The sequence below is a fragment of the Girardinichthys multiradiatus genome, chromosome 14 (assembly GCF_021462225.1).
Source record: "Girardinichthys multiradiatus isolate DD_20200921_A chromosome 14, DD_fGirMul_XY1, whole genome shotgun sequence".
Taxonomy (NCBI): Eukaryota; Metazoa; Chordata; class Actinopteri; order Cyprinodontiformes; family Goodeidae; genus Girardinichthys; species Girardinichthys multiradiatus.
Window position 1 is genome coordinate 43497044 of NC_061807.1, and position 23154 is coordinate 43520197.

The following is a 23154-nucleotide window of genomic DNA, read 5'->3' on the forward strand; positions in this document are numbered from 1 at the left end:
ACAGGTTTTATAAATCATGCTGAAATGGTTGTAGTTTGTATTTTCTCTCATACTGTTAAGTCTTTCCTCCCATTTATTATCTTTTCAGCTCATCTTTGACATTTAAGGCAAACAGACTCATTACAAAGTGAGACAGATAAGGAAAATTCTGTGATAATAGACATGCATGATGTGGACCTTTATGTCGTTATTAATTATGTCTGGATATCCAGTCTACATGTATACAACACAAATAGAGCTATTAAAAACCAGTATTTTGGAAATTGTTTAAAAAAAAAAGGGTTTCTATTATCAAAAAAACAATTTTCATTACCAACTCCTTATCTGTTTTCTGATATGTGTGTTAATGTGGACAGAGTCTTAGTCTGTAAGGATGCTGAGACCTAATGTCCACTGGAAAGCTGGTGCATGTCCTTTTTGCTCTGCTAATTTCCAACGGGGGTTAAAGGAAGAGACAACCTAGCTAGTGAAGAGTCTTATCCGAGCCCTCATATGAATTCAAATTTCCTTCTTACACATATTTTCAAACACAACCTGAAAACGCTACATCTCCCTCATGCCTCAGTGATCTCCAAACACAGCTCAGTAACCAGGTAACCATGTAAAGTTTGCTTTCACTAGACTCGAGACCAGACCTGATCTCTCAGAAAACAGCCATCTGGTTTCATGACCTATTATAAAATTCCATTAACACATTACTGCTTTTATTTTCTGTGATATAACTAGTTTTGACACCCTTGCAGTATGCTGTTTCCATGACAATTAAAAACATCTTGGCACTGTCTCTAATCTGTGTATGCTTATCACTTCCTGGGAATGTTTCAGAGTCAGGGTCTGTGATTAGAAGGAAGTGAATATACTTATTGGAAAATATTGACAGAATACTCTGAGTTTTATTCATTAGAAATGTTCAATTTGTATCTGATTTCATCTGTTTTACTCTAAGTGCAACTTGTGTCCAGAGCATTTTACCTTTTTTGCATAAAAGCACTCAACTTTGCATGGGAAACTAAAATAAAGCTTGCAGCCCATTACAAAGGTAATCTGCAGTGACTGACACACCCATCTCTATGCAGCTGACCAGTTGAGACTCACTGAGACTTACACCTAATTTCTTTTAGTTTTGTGGCCTCTCTTCCCACAGTCAGTCTTAGACAGGATGAAGCCCTACTGCATTTTTAATTTACAAAGCTTCAAGAAAAGTCAGTTTATCCACATGTTCTGTCTTGTTTTTTATCTGAGTCACCAATGAGACAATCAAAGCCTTTGTCATATTGATGTTATCGGATTAATAAATCTTATGCAACCTTTTTCTTCTTAAAAATCTGATGTTTGAAATGAGATCCTGGGAAGCACAGTTTTAACATGATGATGTTCCATGTGTTCTGATTGGATTTGGTTCAGCTCAGAACCTACACCTCAGTCCGTGAGGACTTGCTGCTGTTGGTGTCAGTTGACCTTTACATGACTGTAGAGTCATAACGGTCACTATAAGCTAGGATATTTTGGTTTAGCTGTATAGAGCATAAAATAAATGCTAAATTTATGTAGTAACACAAGTAAGCTAGCTGAAATTATCTGGTTAATTAGCCCAACTGTATTTTTAAAATGGAGTTACCCATCAGCTTGGTTTGTCTGACTTCTTTTAGCCAGCTGACTGACAGTGCACAGCAACATGTGGGGGAGAAGCAACGGTGCATTACTCTTTGCTTCATATGGTTACTCCAACACTTTTCATGACATCTCGTTTAAAAGTCTCAGGAACCCCAGAAAGTTTATAACAACACATTTTTGTGGTTTTGATGCTGTAACAGTTAAAAAGCTTGGTATAGCTTAATACCTTAATACTGGAAACTGACCCATGTTTACTGTAGAGCATGATCTAGCTCTGAATGTGAAATGGGTGGGAAAAAAGATTGAGAGGGGCTGCACCATTTACGATGCCATGCACCATGTATTGCAATATCCTGTCTTCAATATCAATATAGCAAAGAACTGCTTGAACTGCAATAAATATAAACTAATTATTTAAGTACTTTGCAAACAGGCTCGCAAAGTTATGTAAGAAAATAATATATTTGACTGTTGTTGTTTAATGCAGCATAAAAATGTTTTAGAAGGTCAAGTTGTGTTAAGGGTGTAAACCCATTAAGAAACAACAGCTAAGCTGTTTCATTGCTAAATCAGCAGATTTTTCAACCATGTTGTTTGGATGGAAAAGATGAGCCATGCCCCTTTGAGGTTAATGTTTGAAATAAAACGAAAGCAGAACGACATTTATCACAAATCTCTATCAAGACATTCACCTCCATTATCACATACTGCATGTTTTCCTTATATCCTGTAGCTCCAGTTAAGGTTGGTTACAATATTCTGCGCCAACATGAACTGGGGATTTACTGATACAGAATAAGTCTTTCACCTGTAGGCATGGGCAATTCTAGACAGACTGATTGGTCCCTTGGACCAATTTTAGTTTTTATCTTTTCATTTTTCTTTAACAGTGAATTGAACCACATTGGATCACAGTTTTTTTATCTGCTAGTTTTTGGGTCCGCAGCTCCAGAGCCACAAGTGGCTAAATGACTCACCTAATATATCAAACAATGAAATATTGCACAGTTTTTGTGTTTCATTGTTTTGCTCTGTGCTCCAATGAAAAAATACTGGCCCCCGCCCTTTTAAATTTGGTCCACTGCTTCTAGGTGGAGATAATCTGATCATTAACGATTACAAAAATCAGAGGACAAACATCCTACACATGGCTGAAGGAGTGCTAGTTTAAAACAGTTGTTGGTTGTGTTTCCCTGATGGGGTTTACCATTTCCTATTAGTCAGTTAGTTTTAGCACCATTTTAAAGTTTATTTATCTGTTAACATTTATTTAGCCAGAAAAAGACTCCTTTTAGATCAGGATCTGTTTTACCTGTCTAGGAGGTCAGCAGCATGACATAATGACAGACGGTTTAGCAGTTGCCAAAGTACAGAGGTTTAAATCTCAGGAAACAAAAACACTGGTGCTGTTGGATGGATGGATTCCCATTGTGTAACTTTTAAATGGAATAACCGCCTTCCAGTAGGATGAGTTTAGATATGTTCAGTTCGGTTTGCAAAGTATTCCAACACTCAGGCAGTAAGTACTATGAGAATGCAGTGTATAATGGCCATTAGTTTTTTGTAGCAAAGAGCATAAATACAGTGGGGCTAAGCCAAAACAAATGAGAGACAAGTGTCATCTAGTGAGCAAATCTTTGAATTGTTCAGCTTACTTCAGTTTGATTGGTGACAGAATCTTGGAAAATGCTGTTTACCATTACCAAAAGGATTTTAGCACTGAAAGTGTTATTAGTTTACCTTTTCTGTTTCTTGAGGCTCTGTACGTCCATTCTACAGGATCAAAATATATTCCTGAAATGCCCACTTTGGAAAGTGTTATTAAAAGTTTGTTTCTCTTTCTTAAAACTTGGTTTGGATGCGGGGGAGGGGCTCAAAGCCGCAGTCATACAGGTGTGGGCAATGACTAATTGCCTATGCAGCAATCACTATGTTGCCAGGCAACACATAATTATGCATACATAATAGTGAGACCTTTTTTCTTTTATTTTAACGCTCTGTTAATTAATGCTAAAAATATGCCAGGCTGGCTTCATGCTGTACTCTATGTGCAGTAGTTGCCTGACGCTGGAGGATGCACTCTTCCAGCCCTTTTTTCCTCTTTGACTTTGGAATCCTGAGATTCTTTCTGCCGTCTTTAAACAGTTTTTAAGCAACCTCTCTAAATTTCATGAAAATAAATGTAAAAAGATTTTTTTCAAAGATTTAAGAAAATGGTATACATAAACACACAAACAGTATGTCAGGTATATTTTTTGTAGTCTCAATTATAAGTGCTGATTCATTGGAAACTTCTAAAAACTGCAAGACCTCTCCATCCCTCACAGAAGTGGTGTTCTTCTCACCGTTCTAGTATTCAGGCTGTTCAGCACCCTCACACACACATGCACACACACACGCATACATGCACATATCCGCGTTTTACTATCTTTATGAGGACTTTTCAGTTTCTTCCCTTGACTTCCATTCATTTTCCTTGATTTTTAACCATAACTCAATTCATACCTAAACCTAACCCCTGTCCCAAGAACGGAATTTGGAAAAGTGAGGACCAGGAAAATGTCCTCACTTTGTCAAAATATCCTCACTTTGCGATAAAAATACGGAAAATGGTTCTCACTCAGCAACAAGTACAAGAACACACACACACGCACGCATGTAGTGAGGAGTTCAGCTTGCTGTAACAGGAACCAGCACAACCACATCCTGTCTTACATCAGAAACAGAATTGTGTTGTTAATGCAATTGTGTTGTCAATGGCAACATTGTGAAATAAAAACCAAACGGTATCAGAACAACGCCAAGCTCATGTCTTTCTCAGTCTCTTTAATCAAGCAGGGTAAGATGTGGTTGGTTGGTGCGGGATACCAATTTAAACTCACTTAAAGAATTTGACCTTCACATAAGATGGTACTGGCTGTATCACACATAAGTTTAATAAACCAACATTCCATCATAGATGTTGCAGGAAGCATCAATTTAAAGAAACTGTTGGAGTGAGTGGATTGTTTCTCAGTTTGCAAAAAGTCTGTTTTAAAGCAGTCCTCCGTGGGCTTTTATTACCTTCTGGTTGTCCTCCTTTCTCCTGGTCTCTAGCTGGTATTATCTGCCTGTCCACTCCACCTCTTCTTAGGTATTTTCTTCTATGGTAGCCTTATATTAAACAGGCTACTTTCTATTTTAGATAAAATGGAACAAAGAAATATCTGTTTAACCCTCCTAGGTTCCTTGAAATTTGGTTTTAAAATTTTTGCATAACTTTCAGTCTTTATGCAAATAATGTAAATTATTTTTTGGTTGTGTGATTTGGAGGGAATTTTTCAAACTTTATTGGGCAGGAAACTCCCATTCAACATGCATTTTTAGTTATACACAACCAGGGTTTCCTCTTGGATTTTCTTTAAGTCGTGGCGGTGGGCTGCCGGGGGGCGGGGGCGTCATGTTGTTCAAAACATATCAGAAACATTACGCATCAAGGTAAAAGTTATATTAATTAACTACATTACATTATAGTCATTCAAATGCAACATACACTCACCGGCCTCACTCCTGTCAGCTAAGAACAGGAAGCTGAGGCTACAATTCACACAGGATCACCAAAAGTTGACAAAAGAAGATTGGAAAAACGTTGCCTGGTCTAATGAGTCTCGATTTCTGCTGCGACATTCAGAATTTGACGTCAACAACATGAAAGCAAGGATCCATCCTGCGTTGTATCAACGGTTCAGGCTGGTGGTGTAATGGTGTGGGGGATATTTTTTGGCACGCTTTGGGCCCCTTGGTACCAGTTGAGCATCGTGTCAATGCCACAGCCTACCTGAGTAGTGTTGCTGACAATGTCCATCCCTTTATGACCACAGTGTACCCATCTTCTGATGGTTACTTCCAGCAGGGTAACGCGCCATGTCATAAAGCACGAATCATCTCAGACTGGTTTCTTGAACGTGACAATGAGTTCACTGTACTCAAATTGCCTCCACAGTCACCAGATCTCAATCCAATAGAGCACCTTTGGAATGTGGTGGAACGGGAGATTTGCATCATGGATGTACAGCCGACAAATCTCCAGCATCTGTGTGATGCTATCATGTCAATATGGACCAAACTCTCTGAGGAATGTTTCCAGTACCTTGTTGACTCTATGCCACGAATGATTAAGGCAGTTCTGAAGGCAAAAGGGGGTCCAACCCGGTACTAGCAAGGTGTACCTAATGAAGTGGTCGGTGAGTATATGTCCGCTCCAAGTTCCGAAGAACTTGTAGCCCGAAGAAAGCATGCGCGAAAGGTACATTGGTTGACCCGGCCGGGGCAAGACAGACCGGAATGGAACAGAAAATTGGAGTTGTTCCGTAATTTCACGGAGAACGAGAGTGGGTCCGTTGACGAAGACGTTCAGAGTTGTCACGGAGAATGTGGAACCGTTAATTAACATGACAACGGAGTTGCTCCGTCGGTCGGAACAGAGCAGTGCATATATTCATATATATGTATGTATTAAAAAAAAAACTGAAGGTTCTGAAGGTGTGGCGCTTTTATTTTGTCATGGCAATGCGCAACGCCATGCATGCAAATTCCGCAAAAATATTTAGTCTGTTGGATTGACATTCACTGCCCTTTGCACCCACATTTTCAGTGGCTGACATGCTAAAGCTTGTAATGTGGAATATTGAGACGTAGGAAAAGAAAGAAAATACTCAGGAAAATTACGGTTGATTGTAACAAAGAGGAGTCACCCATATCCCGTTCTTGATGATGGGGCATACATGAGAGACCCTTTTTATTATCGGCAACAATTCTTAGATCTCATATATACAAAATCTGACTGCTTTGTTTGTTTTGTAAATTTGTTGTGTTTTGAAAAAAAAAAAATCTAAATATGAAAGAATGAAATTTTAGTGGGCATATCACTGCTTTGATATAATCCAGGTTTTCTGTAGCCTGTGGAGATTATCATCATGGCTAAATGACTCTTGTTTAACTCTCAATACAAAGAAAACAAAGTGTATTTGCTTTTCAATCAAGAAAACGTCATTACAGTCCTTGAATATCCAGATCAATGGGGATCCTATCAAGCAAGTATCACAAGAAAAATATTTAGGAATAATTCTGGATGCTCAGCTAAATTTTAGGAGACATGTTGATAAAATCAGCAAAACTGTTAGATCAAATATAAATTGTTATAAAATTATTAGAAATTGTTTAACACTTCACTGTGCAGAGATGTTTTTGAACTCAATGATTCTCTCACATTTTTCATATGGAGCCACTGTCTGGTCTCAGACTGGTCAAACTATACTCAAACCATTAGCAAGTCTCTATAATCGGGCTTTAAAGGTTTTATATCAAAAGCCAATCAGATTCCATCATTGTCACATTTTGGCCAAATTTGGCATTTTAGACTTTACTAATTTTATAAATTATAATCTTTTCAAATTGATTTTTAAGTGTTTACATGGATATGCACCTACACCATTAAGCGATTGCATACAGAGACTGCAGGGCAATAGCAGATCTACCAGAGCGGCTTCAGATGGAAATTGTAAGGTCCCCTTTCGAAGAACCACTTTTGCTCTGTCCGTGAGAGGAACTGCAGTTTGGAATTCACTTCCTGTTGATTTAAAGTCTGTAACCAGTTTCAGTACGTTCAAAAAACAAACAAAACTCTGGTTATGTCAAAAACAGAATTGTACCCATTTTTGATGTTTTATGTTTCACTGTTTGTTTGTTTGTTTGTAGATGTTGTCAACATTATGTTGTGTTATTTTAAATGATTATTACTTTAATTTTTAGAGGTACTTAAAAAAAAAAAAGCCCATCTAAGGACAAGTGCTGCGAATTAGCTGTTGCTATTGCACTATGACGCAAACATGGGACTGCTGTTTTCTTCAGTTGGTCTATGTCAATGTGTGTCTGTCCCTATCAAATAAACTTAAATAAATAAAATAACAGAGAATCATCTTATAAAATGTTGGGTCAAGACCATTTTGTACTGTAAATTACCCCATGTTTGTGTAAATAATTGGGTTAACAGGAAATTAAAAGTGGCAGAACTTTCTTTTGTTCTGCAGCCCCATTTCTTCTGGCCTACATACCAGGTTTTGTGTGACTGTGGGTCATGTGAAGTTTGCCTCCAAATCCTGACATTCCAGCTTTACGTTTTGATTGTTTCATTAAATGTGGGTCAGAAGAGGATATCTTTAGTTTAACAACACATCCCAAAAAAGACATGTTTAACCAGTGTGTCTCCGACCTGACCTGATGGCATGGTGTACAAGCAGCACACAAAATAACGTTTTTATACTCCCTGTTTACAACAACTTCTTAGTCCTTCAAGAAAGGCTGTGGAATGTTGCAGCAATGAGTGGTACTCACTTCATATTCATCAACAACCAGACCTCTGGACACCCACTTTCCATTGCTTTCAGGCAGATGGATTTTATATTTGCTCTGCTTTTTGTTTTCTTTTAATTTCTCTTTCCCAATTCTAGTTTTTCTTCATTTACTTCATCATCTGCTGTTGTTTTACTTCACATATCGGAACATGAATATTGTAACCGTATAGATATTTATGGTCTACTTGTTTTCACTTTATGAAAATATATCTTTTGTTGTTGTTTTGTAGAAAGCAAAGAAAGCAAGGCAAGTTTAACATTAGTCTAGACTTCAGACTTAACATAGACTTGCCCTAAAGACTTGAGACTTGACCTGGACTCCTGGTCTGACACTTGAGTCTTAGGTAAGTCTTAGGCTACGTTCACACTGTAGGCACATGCGGCCCAAATCAGACCTTTTTCCTATACGTGACCCAAATCCTTCTTTTCAGTCGGAATGGCCCAATTTCTTTTCACCTCGAAAAAAATCAAATTTGTGTCACTATGTGGTACTAAATCAGTGCAGATAATATATCTGGCCTGTTGGATAGACTTTTGTTGCCCTTTGTGACCACACTTGTATATGTATATTTTAGTTGCTGAGATGTTAAACAATAGTACTGCAATTGTATGTTTGTAATATGGTGTCACCCTGCTTATCAATCACTTCAGTTGTATAGTGCTTATGCTTGGTTAATATTCTAGCTCATCCTAGGAACTTTGTTGCCATTTTGGCTGGTTTTTCTGAAATACCTGAAAGAGCTCGAGGAATAGTTTGTAAGCAGATTTGTCTCAAATGACACCTGTAGGAACCCCACATTTTATTGGAAACATTACAAAAACTTCAAAACCCACGAGTAAAAATTATTAGAGTATGACTTTTGCTCTTTGTGTTTAACCCCTGTTAATATCTTTATTACCTTGTAGTCGTATCAGTTTCTCAGTGGAGTTTCCTGCTGTTTAAATGCTTGGACATAGTGCAGGTCAGGGGAGGGTTAACAATAACCATCTTGTTTAATATATTCATATGTGCTGTGACATTCCATGATTACAAACTACTAATCAGAAAATACACTTGGAACAAATTGACCCAAAACCAGGTAAGCAATTAAGCCATTCAATTGTCAGTTACTTTGATGAATTATTCTAGTTAATTAATTAAATGATTTATAATTTTATTTTCCACTCATTTCATTAGGATTTCTAATTCCACCACAGATATTCTCTGGCTGTAGACTTTAAATGTTGGACCTCTTTGCTAACAATCATCTGTGAAGTTTACTCTCAAATTCAGTGTTAAGCATACTTTTACTCCTGGTTTCCAGCTCTGTTTACTCATATAACCATTATTAAATGTTAGGCTTCTGCCCTCGCAAGGGCATCGCTATGTAGCTCGCAGATCGTTACGTGCTGCCTTCACTTGCACTCAAACATCTGATATTTACTAATTTAAGCCATAGCTCAGATGGCCTAAGGGTTTACATTCCACAGTGCGATCAGATGTCTTTATTTTTGTTTACTTATTGTTTCTGTAATTATTAGAAACACCATGAAACGAAATAGGATTTCTCTTCCTCATGAAGCCTCCTGGAGCAAGACAGCCTGCTGCTAATCTATGTGCAGCCATTTCCCAAAAACACATATGGCATATGAATGGTGCATACTGATAATTTTACACCCACTACCTCATCATCCACATTAGTTCACAATTTTAGCTATTTCCGGGGATCTAGCCATTTTGAATTGATGTCACAATATTTTTCTTATTGACTGGATCACCAAGAAATCTGAAACCTTTGAACTCTAATGGAGCTGTTTAACACGTTTAGTTTTGCTTTGGACGTGGAACGATTTGGCAGTTTGCGTCACTAGGCTCAGTTAAGACCTTTGATTAGGTAACATAAGCAGAAGTATGAGAAAGCTGCTGGCTTTATTGTCTTGCCTTTTTTTTTTTACAGTGAATGAGCAGTCTTTTAGGAAGGACTCAGCTTTCTTTTTATTCTGTTGGGTTATAAAGAGTCCTGCTTACTAGTAAATTCTCGAGGTCAGTGGGTCAGCAGTGATTTAAGTGTCCATGGTAGATCCTCCTCCACCACAGCCTGTAATTATACTCAGTGCTCTGCTCTGCTCTGGTGGGAAAGTCTTACTCTGTGCTGATCCTTTGAAATCCTCTGACACTCTTTAAGGCTGTAATCTGTTCTCTTGTTCCATTGTGAAGCTTCTCTGTCTTTAAACATTTGGAACGCTTGTACACCTAAACATGTTTTCACTTAGATTAATAACCTTGTTGTATGTTAATGTATATACCTGTAGATAGGGATCTATTAAACATAGTATTTGATTGCCTGATCCTAGCATCTTTTGGTAATAACTGCCAGGGTATGTTATGATTGAGCATTTATTTTACAGGAGTCATCTGTTGCCTCATACAACATGTAATACTACAGCAGAACACGCCTGCTATGCAGCTATCCTGTCCTGCAGAACAACAATTGGAACCAAGTGTGTTACACAACTGTGATGTAATTGAAAGTATTTTCCATTAGCTGTCCAAGTGTACATGTAAAACCCTCCCTCATAGATTTATCTCATTCAGTCATGTTCTCATCTTCTTTGGAATCACTGACTCAGGTAATGGCAGGGGAAACGCTGTTTAGCAGCATTTATGTGTCAACATTGTGATTCAGATTTAGAAAATACACACAATCACACAAATATGGAAACTCTGGCAGTGTTTATGGATGGAGGCAGGGAGGGACGGATGATGGAGGGATATATGTATTTAGATTTTACTTGTGCATGATTATGATTGTTTGGCTATTAGCAACTGTTAATTATTATAATTAACTAGAAGGTATTAACAAAATTACCAATAGAGTTAAAATATAGAATTTTTGTCAGACTAGCAAATCAGGGCACCACCTGATTAGAAATCATTGGCCAAACAACTTTCAGTCTGTCAACTATTGTTAACAATGAATACATCACATTATGGCGAGGTATTATAGGACAATAGATTTATTCACTTTTATTTATACAGGTCCTTCTCAAAATATTAGCATATTGTGATAAAGTTCATTATTTTCCATAATGTCATGATGAAAATTTAACATTCATATATTTTAGATTCATTGCACACTAACTGAAATATTTCAGGTCTTTTATTGTCTTAATACGGATGATTTTGGCATACAGCTCATGAAAACCCAAAATTCCTATCTCACAAAATTAGCATATTTCATCCGACCAATAAAAGAAAAGTGTTTTTAATACAAAAAACGTCAACCTTCAAATAATCATGTACAGTTATGCACTCAATACTTGGTCGGGAATCCTTTGGCAGAAATGACTGCTTCAATGCGGCGTGGCATGGAGGCAATCAGCCTGTGGCACTGCTGAGGTCTTATGGAGGCCCAGGATGCTTCGATAGCGGCCTTTAGCTCATCCAGAGTGTTGGGTCTTGAGTCTCTCAACGTTCTCTTCACAATATCCCACATATTCTCTATGGGGTTCAGGTCAGGAGAGTTGGCAGGCCAATTGAGCACAGTGATACCATGGTCAGTAAACCATTTACCAGTGGTTTTGGCACTGAGCAGGTGCCAGGTCGTGCTGAAAAATGAAATCTTCATCTCCATAAAGGTTTTCAGCAGATGGAAGCATGAAGTGCTCCAAAATCTCCTGATAGCTAGCTGCATTGACCCTGCCCTTGATAAAACACAGTGGACCAACACCAGCAGCCGACACGGCACCCCAGACAATCACTGACTGTGGGTACTTGACATTGGACTTCTGGCATTTTGGCATTTCCTTCTCCCCAGTCTTCCTCCAGACTCTGGCACCTTGATTTCTGAATGACATGCAGAATTTGCTTTCATCCGAAAAAAGTACTTTGGACCACTGAGCAACAGTCCAGTGCTGCTTCTCTGTAGCCCAGGTCAGGCGCTTCTGCCACTGTTTCTGGTTCAAAAGTGGCTTGACCTGGGGAATGCGGCACCTGTAGCCCATTTCCTGCACACGCCTGTGCACGGTGGCTCTGGATGTTTCTACTCCAGACTCAGTCCACTGTTTCCGCAGGTCCCCCAAGGTCTGGAATTGGCCCTTCTCCACAATCTTCCTCAGGGTCCGGTCACCTCTTCTCGTTGTGCAGCGTTTTCTGCCACACTTTTTCCTTCCCACAGACTTCCCACTGAGGTGCCTCGATACAGCACTCTGGGAACAGCCTATTCGTTCAGAAATTTCTTTTTGTGTCTTACCCTCTTGCTTGAGGGTGTCAATAGTGGCCTTCTGGACAGCAGTCAGGTCGGCAGTCTTACCCATGATTGGGATTTTGAGTGATGAACCAGGCTGGAAGTTTTAAAGGCCTCAGGAATCTTTTGCAGGTGTTTAGAGTTAACTCGTTGATTCAGATGATTAGGTTCATAGCTCGTTTAGAGACCCTTTTAATGATATGCTAATTTTGTGAGATAGGAATTTTGGGTTTTCATGAGCTGTATGCCAAAATCATCCGTATTAAGACAATAAAAGACCTGAAATATTTCAGTTAGTGTGCAATGAATCTAAAATATATGAATGTTAAATTTTCATCATGACATTATGGAAAATAATGAACTTTATCACAATATGCTAATATTTTGAGAAGGACCTGTATAGCGTCAATTCACAACGCATGTCATCTCAAGGCACTTTACCAAGTCAATTCAATCGAACCGTACAGATTTCAAGTCAGATACATACATTCCAATTAATCCTAACTATCAGATAGTGCAGTCAGATTCAGTTATTTATTCAAACTGGTTAAATGTTTTTCTATCTAAGGAAACCCAGCAGATTGCGTCCAGTCAGTAATGAAAGAGGTAATTCAAGCACTGGCATTTGCCAACAGCAAGCTCTGCACACCTATGGAATAAACACAGACAACTTCTCTCCAAAATATAAGATTTTTTTAACAAAACAATTCAACTCCAAGTTAAAATATTTCAATTAAACTGTTTAACTAGGCTAGAACAATAAGCAACACTAATGAACTATATACAAATAAGAGAGAAAAGTGGATTAATAAAAAATAACGCATTGATATCGCTGGCTAGTGTGGATATTTATGTTTAAGAACCAAGGTTTATTTTAAGGAATTTGGTAATGAGGTCAAATTAGTTTCGAAACTAATTAAGAACAACTGATATCACAATGCAAATCAGAAGAGTAAGTAAAAGATTAATTTAATAAAATCCTTTTTTAAAGAATGATTTACCAAATTAGAAATCAGTAATCTTTGGGACAGTTGATCTTAATGTTGTTAACTAGCCATCACATGGAGTAATGGACTACTAAAATGGCAGAGGAACATCTATGGACCCTCCTAAATTAGGTACGAGCCAGATATAAATATTTGACCTTCCTGATGCCAGCATGAGAACTTACGGTTTTAGCTAACAAACAAAAGCTTAGGTGCTTATTCAAACCGCCTTTACATGTATCTTTAACTAACATTAATATAAATATTAATGTGCTTATGAGTGCTGGCGATGGTTTATTTCAGATCTCTCATAAATCACACACTGTGTTTCAATGAATCTTTAATCAGAGCACAATAAATCAAACCTGGTTTACTAATCAATATGTTACTGTTTTTCATGTCAGAGAATGTTTAATGCAAAAAAAGCATTGAAAATTCTACTTTTTGTTTTTACACAAAAATAATTATGTTTTCATAAATCTCAAACTGCATTTCAGGTAATCTGTTTTGAATGGAGTCAGATTTGTTCAAGGTATTTTAGATTTTGAACTAGATGCAATGAAAATGATGTGTTTTGTTTACAAATTGTTCATATTTTGTGCTTCTGACTACGAAGGAACAGGCCTAGGAACAGGCTGGGCTAATAGTTAAAGATTGGGTCTTTTTCTGATAACTGAACACACCGTACCAAAGTTCTATCAGCTGATGTTAACCTTAACACTTATTGGTATGGATGCTGTTACTGAGGGATTCAGGGTTATTTATTTTCAGAATCAGCAGTCATTTATAGATAAGGTCAGAGGAAGCACAAAAACGTCTTCTCTAAGGAGCTGTTTAAAGCAAACTTTGTTTTCCATGGAGGCATGTCAGATGTTCATTCAGAGCACCACAACATAGAAGACCTTAAATAAATGCTGATCATTTTGCTCTCTCTGTTGTGCTCTTTTGCAGATGTGACTGTTTCATACTTGACTTTTTAGCTCTACACACACTGCTTGAATTGACCTGTAGCTACTTTAGCAAATACCAGTATGACTGAACATATGATGGCAAAGTTCCTCTGTTTTACTCTTTTGAACCTAAATCCTGTCTGCCATAGAACATGTTGGATTTGAAAATTCAATTCAATTCAGTTTTATTTATATAGCGCCTATTCACAACACATGTCGTCTCAAGGCACTTCACAAAGTCAATTCAATCATACAGATTCCAATTAATCCTAACTATTGAACAGTCAGTGCAGTCAGAATCAGTTTATTTAAATTGGTTAAAAGTTTTTCCAATCTAAGGAAACCCAGCAGATTGCATCCAGTCAGTGACTTGAAGCAGTCACTCCTCCTGGAGTGACTGCTTCAAGCATGTAGCGACGTTGGACCAGTCGTTGGCGTTGACTTTGCAGCAATCCCTCATACTGAAAGTGCTGTAAAAATGCTGACCGTCATTTTAAATCTTAGAATTTTGGTAAAGAAAACATTACTTCCCTAGTCTCTATTCACTACAGGAAAGTGGAAGTGTCTTGGATCACTGTGGAGAAGGTGCATTTTTGATTGGAACAACCTTCCCTGCCTCATCACACTATCTTTATGTTACTTGTGATGCATCATGCCAACATTCACATGCTTCCCTTTGGAGACAGAATGGAAACCGATCATTTAAAATCAGGTGGATGCTGACCGTAGTGCCAGCTCGGCTTTTGAATCTTTAAGCCGATTGGAAAACAGCACCTTCCTGCAATAGCCAGATATTTAGGGGCAATCCTTCTGTGGGCATCATAATGTGATGTTTCCTCCCATTCACAGTGCTTTGTTGAGCTGACAGATTTGGCTCCTGACCACGGAGCATGCCGCTTCAGTGTGAGCCTCCTGCTGTCTGAACAATGGAGAGCCAGTTGGAGGCTGGATGGACTGATTCTCTGCTCCCATTCCACTGCGCATACTTTCCCCATGATTCCAATGTTGGTTTAGTCTGCCCTTATAACGCCATTTATCAGTTTCCAGGGAATGAGAAGTCTGTTAGAGACGGTTCAGCTGTGCTGTGGTCGTATTCTTAGCCAAAGCACCTGCAGTTTTATTCTTTAATGTGTTTGTTTGTGTGTTGCCCTGCGATGGACTGGCGACCTGTCCAAGGTGTACCCCATAGACTGCTGGAAATAGACACCAGCTTCCCCGCGAACCACAATAGAAGAAGCGGTATAGAAAATGAATGACTGACTGTTTGTATTAATACTTGTGTGAAGAATGAAATCATTGCAACATATACATGTATGTTGCAATGATTTCTTACTGATCTGCATAGCATGCTTTAATTGTTGCTGTTAAAATAAGTTCACAACCAAAGCTTCCTCTTTTTGCCTAAACCAGAACACCCATATATTTAGATACAGACTCAAGAAACCATTTCCTTTTATTTTCATTGAGCAAACCCACACAGGCATAAGGTCCACCCCCACCTATTGTTCAGGCAGCTACCCTCTAGCTATGGGACAATGTAAGACAGGCTGAAATCAGGCTGCAGTGCCCCTGAACACCATCCAGACACAGTCACAGTATCACCAAACACCCCACAGAGTCATTGACCGACTTGCAAGCGCTGAACTACATGGCAGCATTTACAATGCTTGTTACAACCAGTCATTATAATAAAACCCTTTCTCCTCTTCATCAGTAATGCATACTGTGAAGCAGAAAGGATTGCATTGCATCTGTTTTAAAAACCAATGATTTGTCCTTTTCATTTATTTACTGTTGCTCTCTTTCTTCTTATGCTGTGTGCAAATATACAATTAGTTGTTTGTGTTGTTTTTCATTTTTGATACCCATTATCATTTAGTTCTGAATGTATTTTTTAAGCTGATGACTTGAATTAGACAAGATTTTTACAAACAACCCTCAGCTTTTGTAAAACAAACACATGAGAAATGATTCCAATGAGTTTTGGAGTGAAAATAACAAGCTTAGAGCATAAATGTAAAACTACTAAAAATGAAGTGATAAAAACAATACGCAAGCCTCTTTGGTTATTAATGTATATAGATAAAACTGTCCCTGTACTTCCGAATATCAGTGAATGATGCTCAGTTTAAAGCTAGATTATACCATTATAAAATCAGTCCTGAAGAAGATATTTGCAAATTTTCCTTCAGATTCTGTGATAACGGCCCCCATAGAGGCCGTAACAAAGACCGGAACCACCGTCTCCTCCAGCCATGCTTTTCCACCAGCGATCAATAAGCAGCCACTGGGCTGTCTGCCATTGACAGACGTCCGTCTCATTCTGCTGCCAATGGATAATTGGTGCTAATGGGACTTTTTAAAACTGCTGTCAGCTGTTCTTTCTGACCTGCTCCATGCTCACTTTCATGTATCCCTCCTAGTTGATTAGACAAATAGCGTAATATCAAATAATCAGCAAATATTAGTGGTTATGATAAGAATGCCTCAGATTATTGTGGTGTTTTAGAACTGGAGGTTCTCTGAAAGTGAGTTGGCCCACAGATCTTTAGATATGGATGCTACCTCTGATTTAAGAATTCTCTTCCATGACGTGGAGTTTAGGGGAATGTGTACTGCACCATGAACTTCCTTGAGGCTGCAGATATGTCTGGGAAAGACGTAAAATAATCTGGTTTGTTGATGTTGACATATAATTTCTGATATCTCATGCAGTTTTTGTGTTCCCGTAAATTCATAATATCCAAAGTATGTAGTGTCAACTTTGAGAACACGTTTGCTTTATTTAGAGGACTGGGGTGCTTTTGCTCCTTGAAATGGCTGCGAACCACGAATGATCTGTTGAAATCACATCTCTTTCCTCTGATATTTCAGCTCATTTTCTGCAACAACTGTTGTTTCTGTAGAATTAGCAGGAGCTAAAAGTATCCCTCTCAGGAATATTCTCATCTGTATGTTTGTAAGCTGGTTACATCTGCACTGCAAAGGATTTAAGACAAAGTAAGTCGATGCCAAAGGAAAATCTGTTCACTTATTTCATGATTTATAGGAATCATTTTGCAACATACCATAATGTCACTCCTAATGATCCAGGAGGACAGAAGCACAAATTCCAGAGGCAAAAATCTTCAGGCACTTATCAGTTAGTCAACTTATCAGTTGACTAATTTAAAAAATAATTAAAAACAATGTTAATTTAAACTGATTGCACTGATTCGTTAGCTTAAGCTTTAATTTGTTCAGTTAAACAGTAACTTTGAAAGCATTTTGTGTTGTTGCACCCATCTTTGAGTTTAGGCAGTTTAACAATAAATAGTGCAGAAGGATTGTTTGAAGGGTCAGTCTAATGTTTGCTTTCTTTATTTGCGTGTTTCAGATCTGTCGAAGAACCGGCTATGTGAGCTTCCAGAGGAGCTCTGTCAGTTCATCTCTCTGGAGACCCTGAGCTTGTACCACAACGGAATGCGTTTATTGTCCCCCAGCCTGGCCAACCTCCAGGCCCTCACCTACCTCAACCTCAGGTAACTCAACACCTGCACAGCACATCATTTAGGTGGCTCATTATTCAGTAGGTTACTGGCAGAACTACAGTACTGAACCCAGGTCAGCAGGGCATGCAGTTCTGGGTGAACAATCTCTGCATGTTCTTAGGCCTGACATGGTGTTCTCATATAGCCGCCTGTGATGTTCAGTGTTGTTGAAATAGTCAGCTGGTTTGGAACAGTCCGGTGAGAGGAGCTGTTTAGAAAATATTTGCAATAATTGAAAAAGTGTGGCAGACGTGAGCCAGGGCAGGCCAGTAACAACAAATAAGGACACCGAAACGGTAAAATGGAACTGCTCAGTAGAATGAGCAGAGTTGCTGAAACTAACAATTTCCCTGTTCACACTGATCTTTCACAAGTAATTCTAATTTTAAAAGTGAAGCAAATTAAATGCAGATTGTTTAGGGAGATACATGGCAATTAGGATCTAATTAAAAGATGCATTGCTGACAAATAGATCTCATAAATATAAAAAAATATATAAAAACCAACACACAAAACCTATACATATATTTAGATTGTACAGGTAAAGATGTGTCATGTATGTACTAGAACATCAGTAGCTTTAATGTAACTAGTCATATACAGTATGCTTGAAGGCACAGGAGATTTATACGACTGTAAAACATCAGAATTGCATGGTCTGTATTATTATTGAAACTGTGGCTCTCAGCTCTCCACCAATGATGTTCCAGATGCTGTAGTTTCAGCAGCACAGCGGTAATATGCTGCTCCAACATGGGTTAACTGCATTAAACAAGCTGTTCTGATCTTCTGACAACATACCACTATAGACAACACACATTCATTTCTAAAAATAAATCTGACCCAACTTATACAGTTTGCAGCTGCTCATATTTTCATTCAGAGCATTATACTGACATGCTAGGCTAATGTTGGCATGTTTACTCTGTTGGGGTAAGATTTGGCATGTAACATTTTCAACCTGGTTCCAGTTTTATTGTTTGTGAACAAAACTTAGAGGTGTTGTCTTGCTTCATAAACGTAGTTCTTTATACTGTATGTGTTAAACCAGGTGTTCCCTGCAGCTTCTTCTCATTCACAGATAGTTGTCTGTCCCCAGCAGGTCATGCCACACAGACAGAAAGAGTCAGTCTTGCTTACACTATGAACAGCATGGGGTGAAAAAAGTGTTCAGAAAACCCTGATTTATTGGATCGAATAAACGATGTGCGAGGCCTGAAATAGGTCATGCTCTTAAATAGGCTGTTATTGCTAAAAAGCTGCTCTGCTTTCACATTTCCACACAGCTCATTGCGGGTGTGACTGATTTAATCAGACAGGACAACAACAGCACATGTTTGGAGCAGAGTTCTGTCAGAGACTCTGAAACAAATCAATTAAAAGTGCCTGAATCAGACATCCCTTCATTTTACTCTGACACTATCTCGACCTCAGCACTGTCTGATTAGCAGGTAATTGTTGAGCCCAAAGTCCTGACTAAAACCCCTGAAAACAGAACATATCAGAACCTCCTTAAACACAAGAAATAATACTGGAAAAACTTTAGACTCCAATAAACACTAACATAAGCAGCATTCACCACCAAAGCCAATGTGCAGATCAGTCTTCATACATTCTGAAGAAATAGGGTTTTACAATATATCATGAATATATCATCATTGCAATATCAGTGTGCACAATATTAATAAAAAAGGAGTGTTTGGACGGGTCTGGCTGCAGTAGAGCTCCACACCTGACACATATTACAGTGTCACAGATGCTAAAGGACACAGTGTGTTGGAAGCACAGTTGAAACAGGAAAGGATGGAAGAAAATAGGGATATATTGCAAGCGATACTGTCGTAGCACTTTTTACCAATAATATCGCCATCAGTTTTGAGTATTGTGAAGTCTTACTGTATGGGAATATTCTCGAAGTTTTGAAATAATTCAACTTTATTTAATGAGTCAGTTTATTTAAATGTCAAACTCCCAGCAGAAAGGTGTGATCTTTTAATAACATCAACATAAGCAGGAATTTATTTTGCGTCTGTAACTATAAATAGAATCATTCATGCAAATCACCAAACAATGGTTTGAATATTTAGGTTCTTTGTTTTAATGTGAACATAATGTACATGGGTTGCTACATGTGTCGGTATTTAAAGTTTTCTCTATTATTAACGTCAGCTTTGGCAGGTCTCACTGAGAAATACTGTCATGGGCCTTTTTGTAGTTTATGATCTCATAAATGTTTGTTTTGATTGCTGGAAGGTGGTGACTATAGACTAGTTCTAACACTTTCCAAGTTGCTGCAGTTCAATAAGGAATCATTTTCAAGCGTAAACCTCCTAAACACTACTTCAGATCAAGGCATATGCCAGTAGAGAAGCCTAAAATAGTTTACAATGATCTGGGATTTATGGCATTTTGATTAGTTTATGCTTGTGTAGTGGGTCCTTATTAGCCCGTTTCTAGGAAAAGTCAGAAACAACCAGACTGCACTAATGGCTTCCAGGAATGTTTCAATTCAAGCTAACAAAGAGTCTTAGCAGACTTTCTCAACTACATGTAACAAAAACAGAACTTAAATGTCTTCTCCCAGCTGGTTTTTCTACTATGGAACACATGTATGAATAAACATGGACAACTAATCAGAATCAGCTTTATTGTCAAGTTCATACATACAACAAACAAGGAATTTGACTCCGGTACACTTTGCTCTCTGGGTTTTTTTTTTTTTTTGCGTTATAAGATATATTCTGCATATATCTTTATGTCCTTAAATACATATATACAATATACACATATAAAAGGCGGAATTGTGGAATTGTATATGAACTGTATCTAAAATTTAACGTGTTTGGACAAAAATAAGTACATCAAAAACAATTTTTTTATGACATTTTTAGCTGGACAGTGAAAACTCATCATCATTACCGTATATGCAAAGAAATGTTGTGGGAGGATAAAACCTATGTTGCTAGCATAGTGACATTTGTGGAGAGGTTATGATTTATTTCATTACCATCTGCATAAAAACTGTTTTTTTTTATAAATTTGCTTGTTTTATTGCAAATATTCCAAAATGTTGTGCTGCATAGTTTTTGGGAAACATTTAGGACCAATCAGGATGTCACAGCTCTAGATTCTAATCCCGTAATTTTTTTTATTTATTTATTTTTTTGCAGCACTAGAGGCCTTAATTTTTTATTTTTTGACAGTAGGTAGACAGGAAAGAGGGGCAAAGAGACGGGGAGACATTTGGCAAAGGTCGTCGGGCCCAGGAATCGAACCCGGGACAGCCGCATCAAGGACTATATCCTCTGCACATGGTCGCGCGCTTAACCCGAACACAACCAGCGCATTTCTAGATTCTAATCCAGTTTTAGCTCAGAGCAGCATGTGCCGTTGTAAATAATTCATTTTCCTTGAAAGGAATATTAAGGAGTTGGCTGCTCTGTCAGCTGCTTATCCAGCACCGCATGGCTCCAGACTGCTCAACCTCCATTGACTCACTGACACCTCGAGGTAAGGCTTGAAGCCCCGCCTCCAACCGTCATTGTTTTGTGCTGTGCTTCATACCTGTGCGACCAAAACACGTAGTCATTTTTCTGAGACGCAGTATTGCGATCTCCTTTAAAGCACCAAAAAGCTTCACCTCATCGTTGCACCATGGGTTAGACTTGCTGGTTGCTTATGAGGAATCTATAGCTTGTCAGTAGTGCAGCGAGTTTGGAAAATGGCAGTTTTTTTTTCTACTCGTGGACTCATAAGCCTGACTAAGCCCATTGCTGATCAGTGAACAGCAGTCTGTTCACGCCGCATTTTAGCCCTGCTCAGCCCCAATGGGACCTGCTGCCGACCAAGTACCAAAAAAGCCGGAACAGTCCAGAAAAGCCAGTCATGGAAATGGTTGATAAATGGGTTGAGTGGAGTGAACCGGCCAAAGTAGAGTCCATGGAAAAGGGGCAATAATCGCTCTATTTCCGAAAACAATCTTTGCATTATCCTAGCTGTACCTCAGCTCATTTCTATCTTTTCACCAGATCCCATTTGTTGCTTCTTGTTGTAGATCCAAAGAAAAAGGTTTGAAAACGAACATTTGGACTTCAGTTCTTGTAGTTGAAGACCTTTCACTCTTCATCCAAAGGGCTTTCTCAATTCCGAGCTGGTGAGGGAGAAGTTCCATGCTATAAAGCTGTTTGGAATGTGCCGTTCTGCACGTCTAAATTCAAGTGCACATTAGAATCCCCTAAGAACAGGGTGTCGTTAGTGCAGTTGTTAGATGACTGAGATGTTTTGATGAGCTGCAAGAAGGTGTGAATTGGTTTGAAACTGACTGGACATCAGGCTTAATGCTGAACTGAACCCTGAAATCTGAGGCTTTACCCTCTGTTTAGAGATGGTTTTCCTGTTGGAGATAAATGGCGTCCTTCACTCCTCTCTCAAACCATCTAAGTTCTCTGTCCAAAATGAAAAAGTGGATATCATGCAAAATCCGCTATTTTAGCCAAAGCAAAATTTGAGGAAAAGACCATGAAAGCTAACAGCTCTAAAATATTTGACACAAACAAACAACTGTAAAGACCTAACTAATAATCTCTGTAAATTACAGCTTAAAAAGCTGTTGTGAAATATCTAGGAAGTAACTGCATATTTCAAACACAACCTACGCTTTTAATCAGCTCTCTTAGACCTTTTTCATACAACTCTGTTTATTTACATAACACCAGTTCACAGGTGCCACTGGTCCCATTCATATCCTGTTCACATAGAATAAAACCCAGTCCAGATTGAATTTAAATCAATTCAATACAGTCATATTATTAGTTCACCTTTTATTTCTAATTATATAACAAAGTCAGATTCTATCAAGGATAAACTGCCAATTGATCAAAACATTTCACCTAGCCGATTACATCAAGTCACTGACTTGACAGTAGAAAGGAAAAACTATTTTCTCAGTGCTGCCTGGGGGATGAGAGGACAGCAAGGAGTCACGCAGCAAATCATAAAGTACACACATTTAGTTTAGGAGAACATTAAGCTGCTGTTAAAAATCTGCTAATGTTCTGCTTGAGTGTGATCAGCATTTAGTTCTGGATCAAGGAATTATGCAGTGCCAACACTGAGATGTACAGGTGTTTATAAGTTTGATATGCATTAACACTTATATGCTGTGTGTTGGGATGCAAGAGTGGGCACAGCTTTCTAGAGTAATCACAAAATTGGGCCAATTACCTTAGAGTTTAGTTTATTCTTCATAGTGTCAAGATTTAGAGCTTTTTCCAACGTTTGGTACACCAACTTCAGTGAGATTTCTCACTCCTCCACACTATCATCTTACTGTTGCTAGGAAACTGGAAACCCCCTCCAGATGGCTGTAATACAGGCAGCATAAGTCAGAGCAAATAGACTGTATGAGAAAAAACATCCAACTTGCTTGTTAGTTCAAGCTCCATGAGGAGAACTGC

The 23154-nt window shown here is 38.4% G+C and overlaps 1 protein-coding gene across 4 annotated transcripts in view; it reads left to right on the top strand.

Annotated features, from left to right (window-relative positions):
* lrch4 (leucine-rich repeats and calponin homology (CH) domain containing 4) overlaps window positions 1-23154 on the top strand; it is a 77173-nt gene that overhangs the window by 20640 nt on the left and 33379 nt on the right. For all 4 annotated transcript variants that reach the window (XM_047385154.1, XM_047385153.1, XM_047385152.1 and 1 more), the window contains exon 2: window positions 17545-17689. In XM_047385154.1, the coding sequence (XP_047241110.1) occupies window positions 17545-17689 (145 nt within the window). The remainder of the gene's footprint in view (window positions 1-17544; window positions 17690-23154) is intronic.